Consider the following 17,571-nt stretch of genomic DNA (forward strand, 5'->3'; position numbering starts at 1 on the left):
CCCTCCTTGCCTCCCCCTCTCCTCCTCCCCGGGGTGACCCCTCCCTCCCTGGAGTCTCCCGAGGCGCGCGGGGCCGTGCGGGCGCGTAATTACTGCGCGTGTCACTGTTTGCATCATTATTGACTGAGTGATTTAAGGAACTGTGAGATGTCACTGCCTCTCTCTGGCGCGCACGGACACACATATGCACGCACGCTTGTACGAGTAGGTAAGGACCATCACACTGTCACGCGCATACATATGTGCGCATATACCTGTGCGCGTGTGTGTAGGTTGATAGGGTTACAAAACATCAGACATACACAATGAAGGCGCATGCTTCATTTCATTTACCCCTCTCTCTCTCTCTCTCTCTCTCTCTCTCTCTCTCTCTCTCTCTCACACACACACACACACACACACACTTTTTAAAATAGGTGAGAAATTAAGAACCTGCGGAAAATCTCCCCACTTTCCAAAAATGTCCTCAGTCCATAAGGTCTAGCCTCAAACTGGTCCTCACAAAGATATCTGTACAACTGCATACACACAGATTTGTTCAGCTATTCTTAATAGGACTTTGCATTGACTTCCATTCATTGCGGAAAAAACCTTATCCCAAACATTAACCACTATCAATTCATGCATAACTTAAACTTTAATTTAATCAGCTCAGCTCAGTTTATCCTGGAAGGGTAAAAACAAGTATACACACACACACACACACACACACACACACACACACACACACACACACACACACACAGAGGGAGAGACACACACAAAGCATGCTAGGACAGGAGAACGTTGCTGCCCGACTAATAAAAATATGCTGCTGCAGATTCCAAATTCCAGTGCCTGTCGGTCTTTGCCCATCCCACAGTCTCCTCAAACACACACACACCATATTTGTCCTATAGGCACAATAAAAAACACCAGCGTGCACTCTCTGCCTTCTGCTTCATGTGTAAAGGCTTTATCAGTCTTTATCTCTAATGTGTAAAAGTCAAAAAGAAGCCATCAACAAGCCTTTCGGCAGATGTTAATGGCTGAAGAGGCAGAGGGAACTTGAGCTCGGTACATGCACACACATGTATGCATCCACTTGAATGCCTGTATGAGCCTCGAGACTCAACTGCTTCAGCTTCAGCTTCCATTTACATTAGTCTGTGTTGACATCTAGATCTCAATCATGACCCAGACTGAAAAGATAAGCAGCTGGTGACTCCCAGGACTAAATCTAATCAAATACCAATAGAACCAGAGCAATGTTTAAACCCTAAAATGCACTTACATCAGCAATTTAGGCTGAAAAATTAAAACAATAGTTAAACTTAGTTTAACGACAGTTTCCGGCTCATTTGATTTTTTATTGATAACCCAGAAACTATGAGATGTGTATATAAAGGGGGGGGGGGGGGGGGGGATTTAAGTGCAGGTTTAAACAATGAGTATTAGGAAAAGAATAATGTTCTTCAGTTTGATACCAGACTCTAGACGAGGAGAGACTCGGTCTAACGTTCGCTGAGGTGGGAAAAATGTAGATCATATGCTTTAAGATGCTTATAAATGTGTTGTGCAGTTGTTAGCAGGAGTTTACATTTCGGTGACAGTAGAGAAACAGGAGTTAATTGCATCAAGGTAGGTACTGACTCTGTGTTTAAGAACGTGAGGAAAATGGATTCCAGACATATTTCCAGTGATGGTACCTCCAGGTTCATGTAACTTATGACTGTCAGCTGCACTGCTGCTTTCAAGTGTGTACATGCGTTTGTGTGTGTGTGTGTGTGTGTGTGTGTGTGCATGCATGTGTAAAAGACTGAAAGACTGAGAGATGTTGTAATCATGTGTTGTCAAGACTGTAGCGTTTCTTTCATCTGTTCCCTGAGTCATAATTATAACTTTACGACTCTGAGGAAGAAAAAAAACATCCTCATGCATCGTCATGCGTGTAATGAAGCCAGATGTGTGTTGGCTTGGAACAGCCGAGGAAGGAAACCCAGTTGTACAGTACGTCAAGGGGGCTCATTTGAAGAAGTAATCCTGTCGACCACTGGGTGGCGCTGAACTTCTGTTCAGGGGCTTACATAGGCTGACTTTGCTTCATATTTATTTGTTCTTCACACTTTGTAGTTTAGTGTTGATAGAAAAACAAAACAAAAGACAATCAAAAAGGTTTGTCAGGTTCTGTAGTTATAACTGAATGATATTTTTGGGTCACATAACAAAGAAATGACGTAGCAGATGAGTTGACAGCCACGGGACCTGTTAGATAATCTCCTCTGGGCTGTGGCTGTGCGCCCTGTCCATGTGACCCTCTCTGTCTCTGCCTCCCTGATCCTCTTACACTGACTCTCACCTCTTATAGTGGCTCATCCTGCAGAGCTGCAGCTCGTCAGCCTGAAGTTCAGTGAGGCCAGAGCAGAGCGGAGAGAGGCAGCGGAGCCATGGCGAGCCCCGGACAGAAAGTGGTGCTGATCACCGGCTGCTCCTCCGGCATCGGCCTGAGGATGGCTGTGATGCTGGCAAAGGACGAACAGAAGCGTTATCACGGTGGGTACAATGTGTGTGTGTGTGTGTGTGTGTGTGTGTCTGTGTGTTACACGTATCTTGCAAAGGTACGCAGAGAATATAAATATATAACTGGGGATTAGCTTGCATAAGAGTATTACATAGTCTGCATGATTATGCACGTTAAAGCCACTGTTTCCTACAATTTATGACTGAATTACAGTAGCATACATATTTAAAATCAGAAACATGTTAGAAGTTAGGACAGAACAGAGGAAATGAACTGGAATTAAATTATTAATGGAGACTCTGGAGCAAATGGAAGGTTCCGTTCTCGACTGACAACTGAAGAGGGAGCTCCAGACATTTCCTCTTTGTACAGGGAGGTCGCTCTTATCTCTTCAGAGGGGTCAAGGTGCAAAAATGACTGACTGACCTCACAGGAAATCTCACACCACTTTCAAGTACTTAGGGCGAATTATGCTTCGTATCATGAAATGAGTGATAACTTGAACTTTTTGGGCTTTACGATTGTTTTTCGTCAAAAACTTAAAAGAACAAATATGTGTGGACATCTGATTGACATGTGGAATCTTCACAGCCTCATAACCAATCAAACTGCCTCATAACTTTATCTGTTTGAGTCTGTAACTTCGAGTTTAGCAGAATTTGCCAATGCGCTAATACAGTTACACAACTCTAGACACCTGCAGTCAATTAAGCTCTCAGATTGTGTCATACAACAATATCTAAGATCTGGAAAACAGATTTTCTAATGAGAGAAACTTCATGAGAAACATGTGCCTTGGAGGCAGGAAGCAGCTTTCATCACTCACAAATAGACTTAATATCAAAAGACCGTTTGCAAAGTGTAACCGCAGAGACTTTGCATCTGTTACTTAAAGTCCTTTTTAAAGTAGATTTATCTTTAATATAAAAAGACAAAACCACAATTCATATGAAATGTATTCGGGGCAACAACATATGTTTATGCATCCCAACATGAAATAAATAACAACAATAACAGCAGGGGCCCTGTTCTGTAAATATGGCTTTGTTTACATTTACTAGATTTTACTTTCTTTTTTATTCTTTACCCAGTTTTCCCAGTAGGCCGGTGGTCTGCCTACATTACTTTGCATAATCTCAATTGTCTTCTCACTGACTTTCCTCCTCTAAACTAATAGGAAGCTGCCTCTATCATTCAGAAAGGTACATTTAAAAGAATCTAGCTCTACAACATACATTCACAAAAGGACATAATATTTATTTAAGGATCTTAAATTAGCAAAAACAAGGTTGACAAATCTCTACAGATATGAGTGGAGGGCATGTTGGTTATCACTGTCAAAATGGCAGCTATGCACATAATGCACATATATAACAGAAATCATCAAATTGAATTTCCCCTATGAGATATCAATAAACTCTTCTGGATTCCTGGGTGTTGTAGAGTCACTGAGGTCTGAAGTGAACTTCTCAAGCACGTAAACACATATATGACCCTGACTTAACCTTATGCCCCTCTAAGACACCAGACAATAGCCAGAGAGACAGCACAGCCCTGGTTCGGCTTATCGTGGCCTAGTCCTGGGCTATTCCTGGAGCAGACAGGTGACAAGACGTTAAGGCTGATGTAAACTGGTTTCTGTAACAGGACTGTTTTAAACACAGTCTATATTAAGGCGTCTTAACCTAAACTTGTCTTTATTAGAATAACTATCTTTAGCTCTAGAGCCACACTTACATATCAGCCGATGTTAGCCTTATACAGACATTGTTGCTGATATAACAACTTTTATTTTACAGAATGAACAATATAGAAGAGATGCGTACTTGTGTTTACATTGTACTTAAAAATATGTTTATTTTCTTAATTCAATTTCTAGATACTTGGTTTTTACAAGCATCATTGCCTCAACTACATTCAATATATTAGGAATGATTTTCATTGTTTCAAAATATACAGTAACGTATGTATCAGCTTAAATGTCTGAAATCTTTTACTACCTAATATCGTTCACGGTATCGGCCCCAAAAAATATACATTTGTGTTCTTTCAGCAATTTGTGACCTGAGAACTTTACACTCTGTTTTCTCCAGCCATTCTTTACCTGGTAGACAATACTGTTGTCCCACCTCCCTCGCAGTTCTCAATCTCCTTTGCTTCTTTCACTCTGTTCATTCCTATGACAAGAATTACACACTGATTACACACAAAGCTATCACTCAGGGTGGAACATTTAACCTAAAAACTTCAAAAACGTCATGATGATGCATTAAAATTCAAAAAATTATTTTACAGTATAAATATATATGTGTCTATAGCAATACACACATTTCATGACACGGAATCGAGGAACACAACACAATATGTGTGTACATTAGCCCCCATGCAGCCGAGGGCCGTGAGCAAGGTTTGACACAGCAGATATTGTCTTTATTGACTTCAGATATGTTGGCATGACGTCTAATTACATGTCTATTTAAAGCAGCAGCAGCAGCCTGAAGGCAAAGGGCTGGTGTTTTACATCCATTCACAAACTCACACTTGGAAGCTGCCCATGGAAACACAATACTCACGACTATTGGCAAACAGCTTTTATTGTTTAGATTCTATCCTTCTTCTACTTTCTTTTTAATTCATACTTTTGTTGTTTTGTTTTCTTTGCTATTTGCCGGTTTTTTAATAATCTTCCTTATGATAAGACAAACAAACGGCAGTGAAAACATCAGGTAACAACTTTTGATCAGCCAAATGGGAATCAGTTTATTAATAAAATAATATAAAATGAACCACTCAGCATCCTAAAACAATTGACATCATTATTTTATCTTAGTCTGACGAGGTGTTAAAATGTTACCGGCCACTACATTATATACTCATTTAGGTTACACAAAAATAGTTTGGGGCTTTTTAGAAGAAGTCCTTTTTGAAAAAACTTAAATGAAAACACTGTGGGACTTCAGTTCATTAACCTTTACCCACGGCAGATTAATAAATATTATTTTATCCTCCATTTGTCTTTCAGCTCACATGAGCTTGTTGTTACAGGCCTGACAGAAACAGATCAAGAGTTGCCAGAGCAAGTACATATAAAATTATCCCTGTCAAACTCTTCAGCTACTCAGTGTGTTTCTCCCCTTGTCCTCCCGCAGTCATCGCCACGATGCGTGATTTGAAACGTAACGATAAGCTGCTGGAAGCTGCCGGGGATGCGTACGGGAAAACTCTCTCTCTGGCTGTTCTGGACGTCTGCAGCGACGAGTCGGTCAAACAGTGTATTAATGGGATCAAAGATCGACACGTGGATGTCCTGAGTAAGTACAAGTGAAGGCCATCAGGCTGTACCAAGGACTGTCGATACTGATTACACCCGCTCTTCATCTTCTTTTATTCCCTGCCCTTCTTCTTCTCCCTTCCCCCAGTCAATAATGCAGGTATCGGCCTGGTGGGTCCCATCGAGAGCATCCCCATCGAAGAGATGAAGAAAGTGTTTGAGACCAACGTCTTCGGAGTGATCCGCATGATAAAGGAGGTGATGCCCGACATGAAGAGAAGAAGAGGAGGACACATCATCGTGGTCAGCAGCGTGATGGGGCTGCAAGGTGAACTGAAACGGAGGTGAAGGATGGGATGAGGGGAGGGAGAGGAGGAGGAGTGGGGCGTTACAGGGTACAGGGAGAAATAACCTGTGTGTCTGCTTCAGTGGATGATGGACGGATGGAGGAGTGGGCGGAGGTGAAGAATGACTAATGGAGTACCACAGTAGCTCTTCATCCATGTTGTCTATACAAACGTGTATTGTGCCTCTGCAGGTGTGGTGTTTAATGACGTGTATGCAGCTTCCAAGTTCGCCATGGAGGGATTCTGTGAGAGCTTGGCTGTGCAGCTCCTGAAGTTTAAAGTCACGTGAGTCCCACTAATGCTTTGTCCATCAGCAAAATGGACGATCAATCGTTTTCTGAGTTCTTTGACTTCTTAAGGACGGCACTCTTCAGAGGATTTATCACAGAATTGTCTATTTGCAGCTGGTTTGACAGGAAGTGTAAACAAGGTTTTGCATCCGACGCTGGTAGTGGAGTTGTGGCTTATAGGACACAATCAGAAAGTGGATTCTGGTGTCAGCATCATTTTCAAATGTCGGCCTGTCCAGATTTAAAAGTTAATAACTCCAACGTCTCCTCCCTCAGACTGTCGTTGATTGAGCCGGGTCCCGTTCACACAGAGTTTGAGGCGAAGATGATTCAGGAGGTGAAAGAGAGGGAGTGTCCTGGAGCTGATGCTGACACGGTGCATTACTTCAAGAACGTCTACCTTCCTTCGTCCATCGACATCTTTGAGTTACTGGGACAAACGCCCGATGACGTCGCCAGAGTAAGTTCTCAAGTGACTCAGCCTCACTGGGCTTTTATCTGTTTGTCTGCGGCTGTGATTAATCCTGTTAGTCTGACTGCAAATCCCTTTCTTTGTCCACAGTGCACCAAGAAATTGATCGAGGCGAGTAGCCCGCGTTTCCGTAACCTGACCAACCCGATGTACACCCCCATCGTGGCGCTGAAATACGCTGATGAAACCGGAGGTCTGTCTGTCCATGCCTTCTACCACATGCTCTTCAACATGGGCACTCTCATGCACGTCAGCATGACGGCAATGAAGTACCTCACCTGCGGATGTCTGAGGAGCAGAACCATCTCACCAAACTAGAAGCTTGACTGTGAATAATACAAACCATCGACTGAATATAAAGATGGACGACATGACAGCTCAGCAAAAAGTGACGTCAAATAATCTTCATCGCCCCCCAGTGGCTAGCTGCAGCCTAAGTCATAAACCCTGTTTCTTCAATGTAAGTGGATGAGACAAGGGCACATTAAAATATGCTACTGTTATTTCAGGCAGTTCTTATGACACTGGGGTTTGTTCTGATAAGTTTGGTTGTAATTAGTCATGTGATGCAATAAATATGGGATAAAAGTCATAATTCAAATCTGAGACTGACTCGTGATTGGCTGAGCATGTGTACAGGCAGGACCAAGGCTCCACGTCACGATCCCTACTCCACAGACTCCAGCTCTGAATAGCGACAAATGGCGTTGACTTATTTGTATAACAAGAGGAAGTGGAGACGCGCCGTCCATCTTTACTTACGGTCTATGATACAAACACAATGAGTTTTTAGACAAGAGTGGAGACAGCATTCTACCTCATCCTTGACTGTCAGGGGATCACGAAAAATGTGTGTAACTCTTACTGAGTATCTGTTTAAAGTCATGTAGCAGAAGTTAAATAGTCACAAAGAAAGAATGATACACTTTGTGCTGTATATATGTAATATGTATTGTAATGGATAGTCCTATCTGTGTTCTTGTGTATGTATAAAACTTAAGCGATATCAAACCTAAGTCCAATTTAGTTCAAATAGTATAACAGTTTAAAAATCTATTCTAAGCTACCCAGAGTGCCAAAATACATATTTGCACTTATGATACAACATACTGTTCCCTGGTTTCATTATTTTATCCAAATCAGTCTCAGATAACTTCACATTTCAAACTGTTCTAAACTCAGCTTCAATTTGTTTCATTGTAGCCTATGTAACTGCATCTATTGAGCTACTTTTGAAATACTGTCAGTGAATTGGAACACACTTTATTTGGCAATAAAATGTGTCATTTATACCATCCAAGAGTTGTGTTAGAGCTTCTGAGAGCTTTCAGAAAATGTGTTGTGTTTCTGTTTCTTTCTGTCGACTCTTACTTTACAGTGTTTCCACATTATAGTCTGACTTATATTAGATTTTTTAGGGCTTATCAGAATCTACTGCACTTCTGTCCGTACTGGGAGAGGGATCCCCACTCAGGCACTCATTTCCCCCAGTTAAAAGTTGTTGTAGTTTTTCCATTCACATGTTGAGCGTTAAGCTCTATTTGGCAAACTGTGATTTGTGAATATGGGCGAAAGAAAAAAACAGGAATTGATAGATATTTTTTTACACAAGCATTTAAGAAAAACTAGTGAACGAGGATCTAGAAGTTTGACCTAGATGTTAGCAAAACTTATAAAAAAATACTTCTGTTGTTTTCTTTTACTTGTTTGTATAATTTCTCTTGATTGTACTTCATGTTCGGTATAAATAAAAATAATGAATGAATGAACGATGATTACAAAATGCGTTTAATTATTATTTGAGTTGTTGAAATATTTGGCAACAAAGGTTTTTGCTTTATTAAACTGTTACTGTTTAATCTTCTGTATTGTGACTAGCTAAAGTTAGCTTGTTTTGGGTTGTGCTACAGGTGTAAGCATAAGACAAATAAATACTCAAATATGACCATTTCTAAAACACATTTATCACATTTCACTGTGTCTGCACCGAGTGTCTTCAACAGGTGGAGCAACCTGGGAGTGATTTAAGATGTTTTAACGACATTTTAAAGAGTTTAAGTGATTTTAATTTACCTTCTTCCTGCGGCTCATCGATGTCTCTGCGCTCCACTGCTCCGGTCTAGCGCCGGGGTCGCGGGAAATCAGAGGTTAATCGATAGCCGGGATGATCGAACATGAAAACACACTCATGGAGGAAACAGCGCATTGAGAGTAAGAGCGACTTCAACACTAAACAACAACAGCATCAGTGTGTGTATTAACGTTAGTGTTACTTCCACAAAGCAGCGGGAGTGTGTGTGTAATTGTTAACTCTCGATCTTCAGCCTTAACTTAGCTGGTCCTGTACTTTAAAGTTGTGTTGGACCTGTTAGCTCTGTGGTTCAGATGAGCTAACTCCTCTTATAACAACAGGAGATCGGTCATTTAGATCCATAATGCTAACTGATGCTAGCTACGTGTGTGTGTAACTTTGTGTGTGTAACTTTGTGTGTGTGTTTGTGTCCGGGTCGTGTGAGCAGGATGGAGAGTCGTGATGTGGAGGAGCAGCTGAGGACCACACTGCACTGTGATGATAAAGAGAAGGTAACTCACCATCACTGTTTGTTGGAGCAGAAGATACACAACACTCACATCATCTGAAGTCAAACTTGTGCTTATAAAGTCAAAAGTTTTACTGTTATGAAGCTAAAAGTTTAATTATGCAGAGTGGCTCATTTCAGCATATGATATTATGTTATTGGTAAACAATCTGAATCAGAAATACTTTATTGATCCCAGGGTGGGAATTGTGTTTGTTTTTCCAATAGCTCCATGCAAGATTACAAATATAAGCTTATAAGTTTTTAAAAATATATCAAATCAAATATGAAATATGTACAATATGTGTGTAAAAGCCTGATCAGTATAGATTGTCTTGGGTCGATAACGTCATTAGGAAGTTACACCTTTCAGATACCAATTTATATGAAAAGACAGGCGATGATTCCTTATGACAAAGAAAACCCTAACAGTATATCCATCTATTATTATAATAATAAGAAAAGTCAATGATACCTAAATATATCGTATAGACCTTGAGTTGAGAAAGTAAACTTTTAAAATGTTAAATATAAACATACATTTACATCATTCCTGCATCATTCACACTGTATAAAGTTAACATGAACATTTCTCCTCTCAGCTCCGTAGGAAGTTGGCCCTGTTAAAAAGGGAATATCTCAGAACAGCCCAGCGACTACAGGTCAGACTCTTTTACCTTTTACTTTTTCACGAGTCACTTGTAGAAAGTCTTCGTCCTCATTGAGACTCTGGATCTGTTCACAGCGTGCAGAGCGTCTGGAAGGAGTGCGCCGACATGTGAGGAGCAGAATCTCACAGGAGAACCTCCAGGACCAGAGGGACCCAGAGGAGACGTCTAAACAGAGTCTCAGTCCAGGGAGACTGAACGGCGCCGATGCAACGACCCCAGATAAAGTTCAGTGCCCGGGACAATCTGAAGGTGAGTCCGTCCCAATCATCTGCAAAGGACAGATTCATGGTGTACATATATGTGTGTGTACATGCTGCAGTTTTAATGCATTGATTGCATGTCTATCCCAAAACAGAAAATATCTTGTAATTTGTTTGAGGTTACGGTGTCATTTCTCCGGGAAGCAGACAATGTTTTGCCAATGATAACAGTGCAAATCAAACATTCAAAGATTTCTTCATGTGTTTCCAGGTCCATCAGACTCTGAAAACTTGAGGAGGAGCCAGGTGATCAGGTTCCTGCTTCCCTCTGATGCTGATTGCCCACAAACGCCCGATCCCATCCACGATGCAGTCAGAGGTCACAGATCCAGTCCTGCCCTGCGCCTCAGGTCTCGCCGCAGCCGTCTGCTCTGGGAGAGGAGGAGCGCGGAGGTTTGCAGGATCACTGACGACAGGGAGGAGGTGCAGGAGCAGAGTGACCAGCTGGAGAGGGTCGGAACAATAGCAGGGGAGGAAAAAATCCATTCTGAAGAGGCAGTGAAAATCAAGTCCGAAGAGTCCGAGGTGGTGAATGAAAGTGAAGAGTTATTTTCTTCTTCAGAATCCGATTCTCCTTCTCTGCTGCTAACACACTGGAAAACACATGCACACACTGAAACGGGGGAGACAGAGGGAAAGGAGATAAGAGAAGATGATGAACAAAGGGAAAAAGAGGACGAGGCGACTACTGATGGAACAAAAGAATCAGAGTCGACTTCTTTGCTGCTTCAATGTCAGAACTCTGCTGTACAAAGTGAAGAAAAGGGACGAGATCGAACACTAAATGGAGAAAGAGAGGAGGCAGTCAGTGGTGAGAATAGTAGAGGACAGAGAGAAACAACACGTTCTGTAGTGAACCATCATAAAAACATGGAAGAAACAACAACTGGGAAAATAGAAACTGAAAAAATGCACGATGACATTATGGAAATAAAAGAAGAAAAGAATCTCTTGGACTCCTGCACTCTAGTGGAAGGACTACTTTTCCCAGTGGAGTACTACGTCCGGACCACAAGGCGTATGTCGTCCTCGCAGAGTCAACCTGACATGCAGGCCGTCCTCCTGTCCCAGCTGAGCGCGGGACGACCACGCCGGGGACGGGGACGGGGCAGAGGATCGAACAGACACACACACACCAGGGAGTGCTCAGATCTAAACTCACAGGAAGATTTCTCCTCTCTGACAAATGCATCTACAGATCCTCCTGAGATTTCACATGTGTGTACTGTTGATGCATCTGCTGAGCTTTCTGCTAACAGCCAGAGGTCCAGTGAGATTTCAGGTAAAAGTCAGAACGGCGTGGATGCGTCTTACTCACCTGCAGTCAGCGCGACGCATCCAGGAGCCGGGAGGAGGAGGAGGGGCAGGAGAAGAGGCCGGGGCAGAGGGAGAAGTCAAACTCCAAGATCTATTAAGTGTTTAGACATCGTTCAGATGGAAACCTCAGAGGATCCTCTACCCACCCTCACCCCGCTCTCCTCCTCCCCCCCATCGCCCCGTGCCCCTGATGGACTGAAGCCTCGTCTCCCTCCCCAGGAACCTGTCCTTCTGTCAGATGACGACAGGCCTGTGTCCACCTGCCACGCGGGGACCCAGCCCCCCCCCGGGGTTAACGGAGCTCAGTGTAGTCCTGCTTCCAGACACCTGCACAGGATCTATCCCATGTTCCTGATGAACAACACGCCCTCACAGAGTAGAGGTAAGTCTCATGTGGTGACTCTCTGTGTGTGTGTGTGTGTGTGTGTGTGTGTGTGTGTGTGTGTGTGTGTGTGTGTGTGTGTGTGTGTGTGTGTGTGTGTGTGTGTGTGTGTGTGTGTGTGTGTGTGTGTGTGTGTGTGTGTGTGAGAACGTTGGAGATAAAAAATTAAAATAAGGTTTTCAGGTCTATCTTGCTAATATGAATATATTAATTAAATTTATTTTAAATGTGTTATTACATCAAGATAAAGGGCGGTGTTATCTTGATTATCAACTCTACCCTACTTTATTCCAATTTATCTACAACCCAGTGCCATCCCTCTGTATCCACAGCACATGATGATACTGACCTCAACGAAATTTCAAATTGTTGGCACCCCTGATAAAGATGTGGTATCAGATTAGAACATAGAATCACAAAGTCACTGATGTCTTACCCAGCAAGTGTCTGTACACAAGATGTGGATTTTCTCTGGATTTTCAAACTAAAAGACAGCGGTGGAAACATGATTGTGCTCATCAGAATAAAGCGCCAATCACTTGGAGTTGTGTCTCAGTAAATTATACTAGACATGATCCCTAGAATGAATTATTTCATCCATTGTGTTATTTCTTTGGTGTTTGACAAATAAAGTAATGTGATGTTACAAAGCATAAATAAAAGCGTAATATTAGGCTGAGGCACAGATGGTACTGGATCATTTCAGTGTTGGTTTTACTACCTTATTGGAATGGTTGATTAAAATGCCTCATCAACCCTGGTCTCAGTCATATTCACTTATTTACCTTTCTGCATCATTTAATATCTGTTTTCTCCACCTCCTGTCCCGTAGGTGCATCCAGCTGGCGATCTCTCCTCTTGCCTTCCTCTCCACTCTCCCAGACGTCCCTCTTTCCTCTCCCGTCTCCATCCACCGGTTCACTGTTCAACAGCCTCATGACTTTCGACATGCACCAAGACTTTCATCTCCCTGACGATCAGTTTGCGTCTCTGAAGCTACACAAGCTCCGGCAGGTCGCTGTTGAATCAGGAGTTGAACTTTTCACCTCCCCCTCTTATAACACTCGCAGCCGCCTCCCTCGCTCTTACCCTTGCTACAGCACCAGTGAGCCAGTGGTGCCACTTTCTCTCCCACTCAGCCTCACCCCGACAGTTTCAATGGAAGAAACCCCGGCGTGTGTGGACGTCCAAAACCTGCCGACAGATTCCAAGCTTGTAGACGAGTCCTTAGCTGAAGATTCATCCAACCCAGATAAAACAGAACCCCCTGGAGAACAACAGACTGAAAAACACGATGCAAAGACTCACACCAGCTCGACAGAAACTGTGTCAGTGGCTCAAGAAAGTCCTGCCGTCTGTGAAGATGACAGTAAAAAGCAGGATACTGTGGATACCCACAGCCGGAGCAACACACACAGATCTATAGACGACAGTGTCAAACCTCAGCCTTACATGAACTGTGCAGACGGTCCTGCAGGCAAAGTGGATGGTTGTGTAGCTGAGCCGTCAAATGAACTGAAAATAAAACAGCCTGCATCAGAAACAGACGCGTATTGTTCTGGTGAAGTTTGTTCTGAGGAGGATCAGACGTCCACAAACCACCGAAGAGAAGACGGAGCTGTCATCAAGACTCTGTGCTTCGAGTGTCCACCGGAGGAATCAGCTGAGGAGGCGTCTGACAGCCGCCCTGCTGCACAGACACGTGATGACTCCGACTCTCCTGTGAAGCATCGGACATCAGAGGAATCCTCCGAACCCCCCACTCGTCCTCCCAGAGACAGATCAGGGATAAGAACCAGTCAGAAGTCTTCACCACACCCCAGAGTCCACTCCCAGTTGCTGTTGAGTCCTCCGCTGACCTCAGCCAGCTGCCCCTTCGCACCCCCTCACCTGCCCTCCTCAGCCCTCCTCTCCAGCCCCACGCTGCCCTCCCTAGGACTCACCCCCTGCCCTGTTTCCGCCGGCCTCCCCCTGACCTCCTCTCCCTCTGCCCCGCCTCTCACCCTACCTCCTCCTCACAGCCCAGCAACCCACCCTCTCTCTCCTCCGGCTCTGTGTCCCTGTCCGTCCATAACGTCCCTCCCTCCCAGCCGGCCTCTAGTCTCCCGCTCCAGTCAGGACAGGGCTTCATCACAAGTGGCAGCCGATCGTCATCCCAGCGTTGAGCCAGCAACCCTTGCCACAGCATCCAGCTTCCAGGCCCGAGGCAGAGCCGGGCAGGAGGGAGAGAGAATGGAGGAGACTGCAGAGCAACATGTGATAACACACACTCTGAAGGTACAAAGTTTCTCTATTTGTAACTAAGAATGTATGGTTTGGCTTCAGTGTGCGACTTTAGATTAAAGTAAACATGTATTTTGTGTGTGTGTGTGTGTGTGTGTCTTCAGGCCCCAGCAGGCGGCTGTCTGGTGGACACGTGCTGTCTGCCGGGACCCTCGGGGGGGTTGTGTGTAGCGGCAGCAGGAAAGTGGGCTGTGTGTCTGTGGAGTCAGACCCCAGCATCTGACTGGAGCTTAACACACACCTGGACCTTCAACTACGTGAGTGTTTACTGAGAAAACACTTGGTCGAGTCCTGACCACCATTTAATGACAAATAAACAAGGATGTAAATAATGTTTCCTCCAAACAATTCGGATCTAAAAAGGTTTATTTTTTACAACCAACTCAACGATACAAAATGTGTGTTTTTTCAATAACAAAACAGTAAATGGAAGTGAATGATAACTTGAAACAAAACAGTGCTGGGTAGCTTTACACCAGGTCTAATGTAAGGGTCATTCATATCAGTTGTTGTTGTGTTTGTTTACAGCGGGTGATCAATGTGGTTCCTGTCCCCGATGCCTCTGGGCTGATGTTTGTGACTTTGGGTCAGCTGGAAATCAGAGAAGTGAGGTGAGTACAACCAATCAGACTCTAGACACAAGCTTCAGTGGACTTCCACTTAGATTCCTCTAGAGTCAAGAGGAATGTATATGATTTATAGAAGCTTAATGTGAAACCTGTTTTATCTTGGGAATTGGTGAGTTATAGAGAAGCCTACGAGACACTGTGAATAAGAAGGCGGGTACCTGGAATTCTAGAACCCTTGAAAATAATTATTAAGAATGAAGATAAAAGCAATAGGCTATTCTTTAGAAGGACGAGTCATGGGATCAATCAGTTGTCAGAGCTTCCGTAATGAAGCTCATCTGTGTGTGTGTGTGTGTTGTCCGTGTGCACAGGGTGCTCTCCTGCTCCAGCCTCACCCAGGTGCTGCTGTGTGAGGGGGTGGTCCAGGTCGTTGTAGGCGTGTCCGGGTCCAGAGTGGTTACCTCCTCCCACTCAGCGACGGGTTCAACCCTGCGGGTGTTTAACGTCTCAGACGACAACAGGTAACGCAGAGCTGCTGTGTTTATTCTCTACCAGCAACTTTCCCATTTACAGACGTGTGTGATCTCAGTATCTGATTTCCTCTCTCAGCGTGTGGAGCTCTCAGCCTCTGGAGTCTCCCGGTGTGTGCGTCGGGGCCCTCGCTCCAGTGGACGGACTCTCGGATGCTCTGATTGGCACAGATGAGGGTGGGCGTGTCTTTGTCTGGTAAGTAGGACTCGGATGTGCAGTAAGAGATGGTGATAGAAACCTGTAACTAATAAACTAATGCTAGAGATCACATTCCTGCTGTGAAACACACACTCTGCTGCTGTTTACAGTTGTTTTTCTGTGGTTTGTTTGTTTCAGGAATCTGAAGAGCGGCCAGCTGCTGCGTAGCATCGTCCTCGGAGACGGTTTGTCGCACACAGCCTGTCTCCGGGGATACTCCCACTGTGTGAGTGTGTCCACTTTGCATGTCCGATTATTAAAGCAACTACCTCACTGCTCAGATTGTCTCACTCCTGTATGTTAATGTGTATTTATTGTGCACAGGGAGTGTTGTTTGTCCTGCTACAGCATCAGCTGCTCAGCTCCCCGGAGGAAGGAGGAATGGAGGCCAAAGCAAAAGACGAGCTGTTTTCTGAAGAGGACAGGAAGAAGACGGCCTTGTTCTCATTGGTCGCTGTTAACCCTCTGACGGGCAAATCAACGCTGGCTACTCGACTGTTCCCCCCCAAAGCCTGGTCCGGCAGGTGAGTCCAGGAACTGTGGTGTGTTTGTGCACTCGCACACATTCATGAACCTCACACTCCCCCATCTGTGTGTCCTGCAGACTGTGTGAAGCCGATGTCAACCGCTCCAGCGTGGTCGGCCTGAGTCAGAGCGGCTGTGTGTGCGTGTGGGAGCTCGGGCGTCCGGGGGCCTCGAGGATGGTGTGGGCCCCCGAGAGCGAGGGCTGGCAGCTGGCCCGTTGGGGGGGGCCAGACATGCTGGTGACCGGCCATCACAAAGGAGATGTCACTGTACACTGCTACAGCAAAACATAGACTCGTGCAGTGGCTTTTATCAAACGCTGAAGTCTTTATGTCACCGTTTGAATGTTGTCATAGGTTTTAACATGGTGTCGGTTTAGAGACACACGTGTGTTCATTCTATTCAATCCTGAGTTTAATGCAAAGTTTTTCTGTGGTTTCATTTACAGACATTTCAGTTTGGCAAAGTTCAAGCAATTCGGTTACTATAAAGTCTTTGGGCCACAGCTCTACGATATGAGGATTCACGCACTGTAAACTGAATACATCCCATAAGTCAGTGGCCAGTTAGTGAAGCTCTGAAGACGCAGTGATTGTTTTCATCTAGCCTGTGGAAATATTGTTTTTGAAACACCAGTATTGGATGTCTCTTCACTGTGTGTGTGTGTGTGTGTGTGTGTGTGTGTGTGTGTGTGTGTGTGTGTGTGTGTGTGTGTGTGTGTGTGTGTGTGTGTGTGTGTGTGTGTGTGTGTTCACTTTTTACGTCACTGTAACTATGTTGTTTGTTATATTTAAAGAAAAAAATGTTCCCAAAGTTTTTTTTATATAAAATTTACATTAAACTTCTGTGAACTCTATATTTATTTATTTTCTCCACTAGGTTTTATAAACTGTCAGTTATTTCACATTTTATTTTGGTTGATGGTTAGGCAATGCTTTTCCTTTACTGTCGAAATCATAAATAATCATGTTGGATTCAATATCATTTTATATAATCTAGAACCATTTTATTTATCAGTGTGTGATACACGGTGGCAGTTCCCGACAAACCTGGTGTCTGACTGGTGAAGGTGCGTCCAACTGAATACTATAAATCAGGTTGTAATGGGTCGTTGTGTCCACTAGGAGACACTAACAGCCTTATTTACGCGACAGGATTCAGAGCTTTGACGCTTGAGAACTTTCAGTTTTAACTCAACTTTAGTTTCCACTTGACCCATTTACCTCGGATTGGCAGAATAACTTGGACCTGGTTCACTGAGCAGCCATCTTCCACTCTAACATCACAATGCTGTTAACCACTCAGTGATAGAGATGGTTCATCTTTGCAAAACATGGTGGGAACATGCAAAAGCAAGGCAATATAATTTTAGACAC

At 44.0% G+C, this 17,571-nt stretch overlaps 2 protein-coding genes across 2 annotated transcripts; both read left to right on the forward strand.

Moving 5' to 3' along the window:
- Positions 1 to 2,384: 2,384 nt before the first annotated feature.
- LOC128437017 (retinol dehydrogenase 8) lies at positions 2,385 to 8,403 on the forward strand. Its single transcript, XM_053418988.1, has 6 exons — positions 2,385 to 2,532; positions 5,650 to 5,811; positions 5,920 to 6,099; positions 6,310 to 6,403; positions 6,685 to 6,868; positions 6,971 to 8,403. The coding sequence occupies exons 1-6, from the start codon at positions 2,427 to 2,429 to the stop codon at positions 7,196 to 7,198; spliced, it is 954 nt and encodes a 317-aa protein (XP_053274963.1). The 5' UTR covers positions 2,385 to 2,426; the 3' UTR covers positions 7,199 to 8,403.
- Positions 8,404 to 9,033: 630 nt separating this feature from the next.
- palb2 (partner and localizer of BRCA2) lies at positions 9,034 to 16,877 on the forward strand. Its single transcript, XM_053418560.1, has 13 exons — positions 9,034 to 9,091; positions 9,400 to 9,463; positions 10,062 to 10,121; positions 10,205 to 10,379; positions 10,602 to 12,089; positions 12,922 to 14,366; positions 14,477 to 14,629; positions 14,901 to 14,983; positions 15,313 to 15,462; positions 15,551 to 15,667; positions 15,809 to 15,896; positions 15,995 to 16,194; positions 16,275 to 16,877. The coding sequence occupies exons 2-13, from the start codon at positions 9,401 to 9,403 to the stop codon at positions 16,486 to 16,488; spliced, it is 4,236 nt and encodes a 1,411-aa protein (XP_053274535.1). The 5' UTR covers positions 9,034 to 9,091; position 9,400; the 3' UTR covers positions 16,489 to 16,877.
- Positions 16,878 to 17,571: the final 694 nt, after the last annotated feature.

This window comes from Pleuronectes platessa, chromosome 3, assembly GCF_947347685.1.
Source record: "Pleuronectes platessa chromosome 3, fPlePla1.1, whole genome shotgun sequence".
NCBI classification, from domain to species: Eukaryota; Metazoa; Chordata; class Actinopteri; order Pleuronectiformes; family Pleuronectidae; genus Pleuronectes; species Pleuronectes platessa.

Coding starts and splice junctions, on each gene's coding strand:
- LOC128437017 (XM_053418988.1), top strand. CDS start 2,427: ATGGCGAGCCCCGGACAGAAAGTGGTGCTGATCACCGGCTGCTCCTCC. Junction 5,812..5,919: donor TCGACACGTGGATGTCCTGA/GTAAGTACAAGT, acceptor CCCTTCCCCCAG/TCAATAATGCAGGTATCGGC. Junction 6,100..6,309: donor CAGCGTGATGGGGCTGCAAG/GTGAACTGAAAC, acceptor GTGCCTCTGCAG/GTGTGGTGTTTAATGACGTG.
- palb2 (XM_053418560.1), top strand. CDS start 9,401: ATGGAGAGTCGTGATGTGGAGGAGCAGCTGAGGACCACACTGCACTGT. Junction 14,984..15,312: donor CTGGAAATCAGAGAAGTGAG/GTGAGTACAACC, acceptor CCGTGTGCACAG/GGTGCTCTCCTGCTCCAGCC. Junction 15,463..15,550: donor AACGTCTCAGACGACAACAG/GTAACGCAGAGC, acceptor TTCCTCTCTCAG/CGTGTGGAGCTCTCAGCCTC.